Here is an 11,427-nt window from a genome sequence, read left to right as displayed (position 1 = left end):
CTCTCTGTCCATGTAATCTAGTTGCCTCTGAAGATGTCTTGAATAAAGACGAAAGCTAAGGTGCTCCGTTGTTTCCATTTTCCCGTGTGATTTTACCAAGATTTATCTTATCCACGTTTTCATTGTGGATTTACATGATATATATATATATATATATATATATATATATATATATATATATATATATATATATATATATATATATATATATATATATATATATATATAATATTCAGAAATTTTAATGTGATATTTAGAGACGTTAGAACAAAAATGACCGATCTGCCGAACAGGAAAACATAAGTAGGCCAGGCTGAAACACCCACGCCTCGTGGCGAGTTAAAACAAAGGCCTCCAAGCATCGCCTTCAGTCAGGGGGTGGAAGCATTTTGAACTAGGCCTATGGAAATTTAAATGTACTTTATCGAATTAATGTAGACAAGATTCATGAAGTTAAGGGACAATTATAAAATTTAAAGTTATTGTGGATAGTTTCCCAGTCTAAATATGTTACGTGTTGCTCAAAGAAACTATAAGTAATACACGAAAGATGACGTCATGGGGTGAAGGCAGGCGAGCGCCCTGAAGGATGCCGGGGGTGATTGGGTATCAGTCCGCACCAGGTCATCGACGGAGATGGACGTCTAACTATGCGTCCCGTCAATGAAAACGACCACCTGGCCTCGTCCCTTCCCGCGGGCGTTTCATCCGTGTTGCAAGTAAGTCTATATTCGATCTCAGACAGTGTTTAGATAGGGAGGAGAAGAATTTAACAGTATTAACAAAGTGCTCCTTTTGCAGGGTTACGAGAACCCACTTGGTCGGTGATTGATGGTTAGTAAGATTATAGCTGGCAAGGCATGAGGCGAGACAACCTGAACAGCTGGCGAACAGGTGTCTCTGACGACTAACTACTGGGACCAGCAGCCGCACTTTGGCAGGTGGTCGTCTGGCTCATCAAATCTCCCCGCCTTGGTTCATGCAACACCACATCTCCTCAGTCAGTCAGCGAAAAATCTTACTAATGGGAAAGTAGAACCCCTCCCTCAGCTGGGCAGGGTTCACCTGGTTGTACTCTGAGCTGGCCTAACTAGGCGGGCTGGCGGTCACTCTCTTCCTGTCCTTGAAGTACTGGGAGTTAACTCAGTGCAGACTGAGAGTGGTACCGGGAGTTCTAGTGGTTACATAGGGACATTCATCTCCCCAGTATTGGGTGTATGTGATTAAAATAGCCAAATCCAGGTGTGTAATCAACGCTCCTCATGGTTGATTGCACGCGTGGGACGTAGGGGTTCCTCTTCAAAAATTGGTGAAAGGCTGTAGCACCTTAAAGTATGGGTGTATTCTGAACCTATATGTGAAGCATGTTACGGGTGATGGCGGTGAAATACACTCATGACTCCTGAACCTTGAAAGAGTAATGAAAAAAACAGCGGAGCACCCGCCTGCCTGACGGGTCAGAATGATTTTCTCTGTTTCTTGTAAATGCCTGCCACTTGGCAGGTTAGTAGTTACAACCTTCGGATTCTGGGTAGTTAGGACAGTTAGGATTATAGTATTTTGTGGGTCATCCCAGACAGGCTATGAGTGATCCATGTTCTTGTGTAGTATGACTAAATCGAGATTTCTATTCCTCAGTGATTGCTATAATTTTGTCGGATGCACTTAAGGCATTTTCATGGGTGCAAGTAATATTTTTTAAGGTTTTATGTGCCACTAAGTGATGTAGGATGTACGAAAGAAATGTTTCAGATGTGTTCCTCGTTCTGGTGTCTGTTCTGGTGTATGTAGTACTGCTACATTAGTAGTTCTTTTCAGATGCAATTAATATATTTTAATATTTTTTTTTATACCATGTATAACTTTTCTTTCCCATTGTAGTGTTGTAAGCCACGATAAGAAGTACTCCAGTGCTTGTGTACAATTATTGATTCCGTCTTTAGTGTTGGAAGGAATAGAAGTGTTATCTTTTACCAGTAGGTCTCATTAACCCCAATCATAGGTACTACCTATTCCACGGTCACGGAAAATAGTTTTATTAATTGTGTTTGTGCTGGTTCGGGATTTTTCTGAGGGGCGCTTCCACTGCATTACCATCTACTATAACTAAAGAAACAAAACAATAACTATGTGCGTGTGTGTGTGCGTCTGTGTGTGTGTATGTGTGTGTATGTGTACATACCAATCTTTCCGCTTCGTGCAGAGTGGAGGAAACAAGGCTGTTTACTCACCTTTTCCCAACACTCGCTGTCATTCGCTCACTTAGTGTAAAAAAGTGTGTTTCACTCTGATACTTCCCAAACATTTCCCAGAAATCTGTGTTGTTTATCATTGCCATTTCATACAGCCTAGCCTCACCCGCCAGCATCCCGTTCTTCTTCACATATCCCTGGACGTTATGTCCTGCGCTCATTCACAGACATTGCTCTACTGGATATTCAGCTCTCTCACTTCTGTTGCTTCCTACATCCCATTTATTCATCTCTTATTTCGTCTTCCCATCTCTTCTCTTCCATCCACTTCTGACTATCACACTCTTCTTACCAATCTTTCAGTGTTCATTACTTAGATCCATTCATATCAATTAAGCACGCCCTGGTCCTCTCTTTTTCACTTCCATGTAAATACTACATCCAGCGTTTAATATTCTTCTTCCCCAGATGTCTGCAATACTTTACTTTCCCATTTTATCTTCATCCAAAGTAACATCCTTTTTGCATGTCCGTCTTTTCCTATATTTTTCATTAATTTACATGTTTCAAAATGAGCGTCAACTTTCTCAAACTATTTATTTTTAAACTCATCCATAGACATTTGTAACTTTCCTTCTAAAGCGCTCCTGTGGATTTCTCTGAGTATTTCCTTGTATGGCTGTTTTAACTTCGTGTAAATTTGTTCATATTATTTTTTGATGTGTTGTACACTTATTGATTTACAGTTTAAAGCTAGCTAATATCGGCTATACAGATGGCATATTTGTTATACCACAGTATTTTATACTTCGCTACGCTATGCTAATATCATCTTAAGGTTCACAGTGCATACATAACACAATAGTCAACTCTATGAACGATTTTCTTAATTGACTAGGCTAAATTTTCGACCGTCGCCAGCCCTCGTGTGCACTCCCTGACGACCGCTCTCCATGCTTTCAGCACAACCACTGCCTCTCCCTGCCAGTGCAGTTGGTTATCGTGTATTATTCCTAGCTGTTTGTCTACATCTACAGTACTACTATTGAGGTGGTTTCGCTACACGCCAAGTACTCTATTAGTTCATTCAATGGACTGAATTTCCAATAATATTAAGATAATTAAAATTTTCAAAACCATTATTAGTTTCCCTGTTTACTAAACAACTAAGAGTTGATGTAATCGCCACAACGTTATGTAATTTTCCAACTTCATTTCAGCGATCAACTCAGTCTGACATAGATGAACTTGTGCAATTCTCACAACGGTGATTGTCAATGTCGTATTTGGATGTGATTTCTGTGTTTTGCCGTTTTTATTCATACAACTATGTTGAAGCATAATTCCATAAATATTAGTTTCTACCATAAACCCACAGCCACTCTCTATAATTACCCAGATGATACTGCTGCCCTCTTAACTGAAAAGGTCTGGTGGGATACAAAGCGTTAACTTAGCAGGTTCCCACGAATTTCCATGCTATTTTGCCCTCTCCCTGCCCCTCTTCCCCACCCATCCCCCCCTCCTTCTTCCTCGTCTCCTCTCCTCCCCTCCCTTCCCCCTCCCCCTAACATTCAAGGTTCGAGGGATCTAGTCATTGTGCTGCCCTTATGTCTGCGGACAAATAGTTTATGTACAGAAGCTAAACATCTGTTTAACGTATTGTAGCCAAACATAATAATTTTAAACATATTTAATGAACACTATCGAATTTTGTATCTGTGGGAAGTCAACTTCCTTTCACATAGTTATTACCTCACTGTAACATTGTATTAAAAAAAAACAGAAGGAAGCGCGAACATAACCGTAGAACAACTGGCATTAATGCACACGATGAATAGTGTGGCTCACACCTAATGCAGAAGCGTTCTTTCAGCTCTGAATTTGACAACAAATGAGTGGTATTTATAATATATAAATATTACTTCTTTACAAGTACATTGTTTGCAAAAACGTAATATTTTTTTTTTTTTTACAGCTTAAGGCATCATAATTTGAATACCTCTTCCTCCTACCTGACTCTGTCCTTGGCGTTGAGTCCAAATGAGTTCTTTTTATGTGAGGGTAGGGGTGCAGCTTCCTGATCGGGTGGCAGATGTGGCAGCTTGCGACGAATTCTGAGACTCTTCTGACTATCCGTCTCGCTCATAGTGTCAGAGGAGTCGTCTCTGAGGCCTCTGGGTGTACCCGCGGGCGTGCTGGGCGTCCCCGTCAACATCGCCAACTGAGCATTAACACCCACCAAACTATCTTCCGGTGACGCCAGCTGGTCAGTCGAGGATCGGAGACGAGCCCTGCAGCAAAGAAATGTAGATGAAGGCAGCTGTACTTAATGCAGCGGCGTAGCCCAATATATCTACAATAAGTGAACGTGACTATTGCAATAACTATATGCAGTATATAGCAAGGAACACACACTCTCTCTCTCTCTCTCTCTCTCTCTCTCTCTCTCTTAAATCTCATAATTTAACAAAAGCTGATACTAGTACAGTACAGTATGTGTTGCGCCAGGTGGCTGGGGAAATTGGAGTGCTGATATGGACAACATTTGGGCTTGCTTCATTCCTAACAAGTAATATTGTTTGCAATAGTAGCTTAAAGGATATTAACTAGTCTTGTGACTGTAGCTCTGTGGGTTATGTCCTGTTCTGTGAACTTATGTATGTACCTATAATTTCTCGGAATGAATTTCCCGCATAACAATTACCATGTGAATGCTGCCAGGGTGTTTCATGAAACAATTTCCCTGCTAACAGCCAATATGATGCAGCTCAGCTAAAGTGTATATTAAGAAGCTTCACTATGGTATAAATAATGGAGCCCCACTAGTGTAAATATTATGTATGGTAGATGTTATGTAGCCCTGCTATGGTAGATATAACTCCACTATGGTCAATGTTATGTAGCCCCACTATAGTAAATGTCATGTACACCCGCTATGGTAGATAGTATGTAGCCTCGCTATGGCAGATTTTATGTAGCCCCTCTATGGTAGATGTTATGTAGCCCCGCTATGGTAAATGTAACCCCACTATGGTCAATGTTATGTACCCCCGCTAAGGTAGATATTATGTAGCCCCACTATGGTAGAAGTTATGTAGCCCCACTATGGCAAATGTTTGTTGCTCCACTATGGTAAATGCCATGTAGCATCACCATGGGAAATGCAGCCCCACTACAGTAGATGTAACGTAGCCCCACTTTGGTAAATGTTATGTAGGACCGCTTTGGTAGATGCTATGTAGCTCCACTATGGTAGATGTTATGTAGCCCCACTATGGTAGATGTAACCCCATAATGGTAGATGTTAAGTAGCCCCACTATGGTAGATGTAACCCCATAATGGTAGATGTTAAGTAGCCCCACAATAATAAATATTAAGTAGATGTAGTAGGCTATAGGGGCTATAATAGATGTATCCCCAGTACAGTAAATATTATATAACCTCACTATGGAAAATGTTATGTAGCCCCGCTACGGTAAATGTTATGCAGCCCCGCTACGGTAAATGTTATGTAGCCCCGCTATGGTATATTCAGTTCAAACTATGGTAGATATAGCCCCACTATAGTACATGTTATGTAGTCCCGCTATGATAGATGTAGCCCCACTATAGCAGATGTGATGTAGTCCCACTATGGTAGATGTGATGTAGTCCCACTATGGTAGATGTGATGTAGTCCCACTATGGTTAGATGTGATGTAGTCCCACTATGGTAGGCACCATGTAGCCCCACTATGGTAGGCTTAGAGCCCTACTGTGGAAAGTATTATGCAGCCTCATTATGCTAGGCACTAAGTGACACCTCGAGGGTAAGTTCTATGTATAACCACTATGTAAAGTATTGTAGATCCTCACTAAGTCAGGCAATTATGTAGCATTATTATATGGTAGGCAATATTTAGCCCCGAAGTTAGCTGTTATGTAGCCCTACTATGGTAGGTGTTATGTAGCCCTACTATGGTAGGTGTTATGTACCCACCATTATGGTAGGCGTTATGTAGCCCCACTATGGTAGGTGTTATATAGACCCACTATGGTAAGTGTTATGTAGCCATACTATGGTAGGTGTTATGTAGATCCACTATGGTATGTGTTATGTAGACCCACTATGGTAGGTGTTATGTAGACCCACTATGGTAGGTGTTTTGTAGCCCCACTATGGTAGGAGTAATATAGACACAGTGTGGTAGATGTTATGTAGTCCCAATATGGTAGGCGTTCTTTACGCCCACTATAGTAGGTGTTATGTAGCCCCACTGTGATAGGTGCTATGTAACCCAACTATTTTAGGTGTTATCTAGGCCCATTATCGTAGGTGTTATGTAGTCCCACAATGGTAGGTGCTATACAGACCCACCTTGGCAGCTGATATGTAGCCCCACTATGGTAGGCGTTCTGTAGACCCACTATAGTAGGTGTTATGTAGACCGACTCTGGTAAGTGTCATGTAGCCCCAATAAGTATGTTATGTAGACCCACTATCGTAGATATTACGTAGCCTGACTATGGTAAGTGTTTTGTAGACCCCACTATAGTAGGAGTTATATAGACCCACTGTGGTAGATGTTATGTAGTTCCACTATGGTAGGTGTTATGTCACCCTACTATGATAGGTGTTATGTAGACCCACTATGGTAGGTGTTAGGTAGTCCCACTATGGTACGTGTTATGTAGACCCACTATCGCAGATATTACGTAGCCCCACCGTGGTAGGTGTTATGTAGACATACCATAGAAAGGTGTTAGGTAGTCCCACTATGGTAGGTGTTATGTATACCCACTATAGTGCGTTCATGTAGACCCACTATGGTAGGAGTTTTGTAGACCCCATTATCGTATACATTATGTAGCCCCACTATGGTAGTTATTATGTAGTCCCACAATGAGAGGTGATAAATGGCCAGAATATGGTAGGTGTTAGGTAGACCCACTATAGTAGATAATATGTAGCCCGACGATGGTAGGTGTTATGTAGTCCCACAATGGTAGATGCTTTGTAGCCCCACTATGGTAGGTGTTATGTAGTACTACAATGGTAGATGCTATGTAGACTCACTATGGTAGGTGTTATGTTGACCTACTATGGTAGGTGTTATGTAGAACCACTATGGTAGGTGTTATGTAGACCAACTTTAGTAGGTGTTATGTAGACCCACTATCGTAGATATTACTTATCCCATTATGGTAGGTGTTTGTGTAGTCCCAACGGTAGGTGCTATGGAGCCCCACTACGATAGGTGTTATGTAGTTCCACAATGGTAGATGCTATGTAACCCCACTATGGTAGGTGTTATGTAGACCCACTATGGTAAATGTTATGTAGACCCACTATGGTAGGTGTTATGTAGTCTTACAATGGTATGTGTTTTGTAACCCGACTCTGGTAGATGTTATAAGAACATAAGGACATAAGAAAATAAGGAGTCTGCAATAGGCCAGTTGGCCTGTGCATGGCAGCTACTGTCGAGAGTTACTACCACTCTCTATCATCCATGAATCTATCTAGCCTCCTTTTGAAACTTTCCAGAGTTCCCGCACTTACTACAAAGTTGCTAAGCTTGTTCCACTCGTTCACCACCCTATTTGTGAACCAGTTCCTTCCTATCTCCCTCCTAAACCTAAACTTATCCAACTTGAATCCGTTGCTCCGAGTCCTATCCTGCTCGGATATTATAAGAACTTTATCTATATCCCCTTTATTGATTCCTTTCACCCACTTAAATACTTCTATCATATCTCCCCGCACTCTTCGTCTTTCTAGAGAATGCAAGTTAAGTTTCTTTAACCTATCCTGATATGTAAGGTTTCTAAGTCCCGGAAAAATTTTTGTCATTCTTCGCTGCACCGACTCTAGTGAATTTATATCCATTCTCTGTAGACCCTCTAAGATAGGTGTTATGCAGTCCCACTATTTTAGTTACTATACAGTCCCACAATGGTAGATACTTTGTAGCCCGACTATGGTAGGTGTTATGTTGACCCATTATGGTAAGTGTATTGTAGTTCCACCATGGTAGGTGGTACTCGCTGTAGACCCAGTATGGGAGGTGTTCTGTAGATCCACTATGGTAGGTGTTATGTAGATCCACTATGGGAGGTTATGGTGACCCACTATCGTAGATTTTATTTAGCCCTACACAATGGAAGATGCTATGTAGCTCCACTATGTTAGGTTTTATGTAGACCCTCTATGGTAGGTGTACTGTAGACCCACTATGGTTGGTGTTATATAGACCTACTATGGTAGGTGTTATGTAGATCCACTGTGGTAGGTGTTATGTAGACCCAGTATGGTAGGTGTTATGTAGACCCACTATGGTATGTGTTTTGTAGACCCATTATGGTATGTGTTATATAGCCCCACTATGGTATGTGTTATGTAGACCCACTATGGTAGGTGTTATGTAGACCCACTGTGGTAGGTGTTATGTAGACCCAGTATGGTATGTGTTATGTAGACCCACTAATGGGATGTTTTATATAGGCTAAGTTAAGGTGAGGTAGGGAGGTCGTCCACCTCCGCCACCCTCACGATGAACTTATATAACCGACCTCCTCTCTGGCCCCAACACCCTCCCTCTGTCAGGTTTTGTATTCACATTTAGATATATGTATGTATATCTCTGATTATTATAGGTGTTCATTACTGTCTCATAGTTTATTTGCTTACTTGAAGGTCGAGGCGCCCATTATATTGCAAAAGTGGGTGATGTGTGTGTGTGTGTGTTTGTGTGTTTATCTGTTTATGTGTGTGCATTATGAGTGTTTATGTGTATACGTACGTTCGTTCATGTGTTTACGTACGAAAGTGTTATTTATGACCATGCAGGTGTGCATTATGTGCACATGCGTGTTTTTGTACATGCTTGTGTGTGCATATATATATATATATATATATATATATATATATATATATATATATATATATATATATATATATATATATATATATATATATATATATATATATATATGTTTAATATCGTGTACATGCCTGTATGTGTGTGTGTGTGTGTGTGTGTGTGTGTATGTGTGTGTATACATGCACTGAGGTGTGTCTGTGTATGAGTGTGATGGGAAATGTTTATACATGTATATGTATGTATGTATGTGTGTGTGTGTTTGTGTGTGTGTGTGCGCGCCACACAAGGTTGTGGTGCTTCAGCGGACCCGCTCAGTCTCTCACCCTTCCCTTCATGCAACAGGCTGACTCTGTATCGACTTCACCCTTACACTGTAACTCACTATGAGTATTAGTTTCCAAGGACAAGATCATAACAAACATCTATCAACCACATGTTATTCTGGACAGCTAGATAATTGTCTGCCGGTGTATCATATCACTGTTAGACGGCTCACTAGACTCAGCTACATACTAATGCAACAAGTCATAAATTCAGCTCCATTCGAATGTATAACTTTATAGGGTAAAATTGTAAGAAAAAATCAAGATTTCTTTTCTCTGCATGACATATATATATACAGATAAAAAACTTCTATCTAATTCAATGTGGTGCATGCGATCCGATTAGTTTGCTTTGATCAGTCTACTTTAACAAGCATTCTGTGTATAGCACGATTCTCAGTAATCCAAGATGGATGAAAAATCCTTTTTGTCTGTATCAAAGGCAAAAGAACAAATTTTACTCATGCGACTACCTCATGCATTAACATGGTTCAATATTGTAAAGCTGATGGAGCAGCATATAGCAATGTTTGTTCGAGCAATGCGCGAGGATAGACAAATCATAATTAAAAAAGTTGACCTCTTCTAAAATGTGACGAAATCTGAGATATAAATGTGCTAACTACTTACCCAGCATCCTGCCTGCCTACGCACCTTGTGTTGCTAGCGAAATGTTTCATGATTAGTATAATCTGGTTATTGTTTTAGTTCTTCCTATAATATGCACACGAAGATAGTATATAAATCTATAGAACCACGGTATAATCCTTTATAAAGAAACGAATGAAACGGGAACGGATCAACCTCACTGGCTTGGTGCACAAGGAACATTAATGTGGGTCAGAGTGAAGGAGCGCCTGTGACACAACTACTAGTGATTACCTCTGAAGCGACGAGAGCGGAGTTTCCGAGGTGGGTATGGTCTGTCCCGGCATGACAAGCATGCGGGGCTTGCCATCACTGGTAGCTATAGTAGATTGTTGGAGCAGCGCGGCGGTGGGCAGACTCGTAGCTACACGTCCTACAAACTTGCCGGCCATGTGCTGCTGCTGAAGATTTTGTAGTTGTTGAAGGCCTGAAACCGTCGCCGGTGTGTCTTTTCTGAGCGGTGTGGGCGACACCTTTCCTTGAGACATTAGTTGCTGTTGTAGTGCCGCTGCTTGATCCTGGCGTCTCATTTTCTTTAAATGTTGGGCTTGATGCTGGAGCTGCATTTGCTGTAGCTGAAGCTGCTGTGCTGGTGTCATTTGTTGGAAAGGTAAATGCTGCTGCTGACCTGCATTAACTACTACCGATGGATTCTGAACCATCTGTCCACTGTAAGCAGATTGTTGCACATTGGGGCCAACATGATTGGCCATTTGTGTTACTACCTGGCCAGTGGAAGTTAGGACTTGCTGCTGGCCCACTACCTGGCCCTGGGAGTTCACCATCTGACCCTGTGAGTTTATAGTGGTGCCCTGAGAATTGATAAGTTGAGCCTGCGACTGAGCCTGTGAGGTTAACATTTGTTGCTGCTGCTGGTGGTGCTGTTGCTGCGACGTTGCCAAATTACCTCTCTGCTCGTCCTTTGGCGAGCTGCCTCCAAGTCCTTTGGGAAGAGACAGAGAGAAAGTGAATAATGTTCCTTAAATGTTAAAATAAAAGTCAGTATTACAACATACAGAACGGTCTCACCGACATCTTTGTCCACGAATTAATTAAGAAATATATGGCATGATACTAAACTGTTTTGCCGTAGGATTCAGTAATGTTATATTAGTAAGAAAGGATTTAATGAATGCTTTCATAAATCTTTGTAGTTATGATAAAAAAAATTTCTCGTGATTTACGCATTGCTTTAAGGAATAAGAGTTAACAATAGATAATACTCGCCATAGGGACATGAACGTTGTAGGTGACACATCGTGTAGAGGTAATACATAATCTTGTAGTAAAATTTTGATAAATTATCTTCAACGCCTCTACGTACTATCTAGTAAAGCCTTTTTATGCAGTATGTGACCAAATACATGTTCGTCAAAGATATATCATCCAAAAATCAT

At 41.0% G+C, this 11,427-nt stretch overlaps 1 protein-coding gene across 1 annotated transcript in view; it reads right to left on the bottom strand.

Moving 5' to 3' along the window:
- LOC121879365 (histone-lysine N-methyltransferase 2D-like) overlaps positions 1-11,427 on the bottom strand; it is a gene marked incomplete in the record, with an annotated part of 241,215 nt that overhangs the window by 100,375 nt on the left and 129,413 nt on the right. Inside the window, 2 exon segments of the mRNA XM_042385969.1 lie at positions 4,208-4,486; positions 10,265-10,973. Coding sequence (XP_042241903.1) covers positions 4,208-4,486; positions 10,265-10,973 — 988 coding nt within the window.

This window comes from Homarus americanus, unplaced genomic scaffold (genome assembly GCF_018991925.1).
Source record: "Homarus americanus isolate GMGI-L3 unplaced genomic scaffold, GMGI_Hamer_2.0 scaffold16894, whole genome shotgun sequence".
NCBI lineage: Eukaryota > Metazoa > Arthropoda > Malacostraca > Decapoda > Nephropidae > Homarus > Homarus americanus.
Note: the sequence above shows the minus strand (reverse complement) of the source record. Positions and strands in the feature narration are given on the sequence as shown.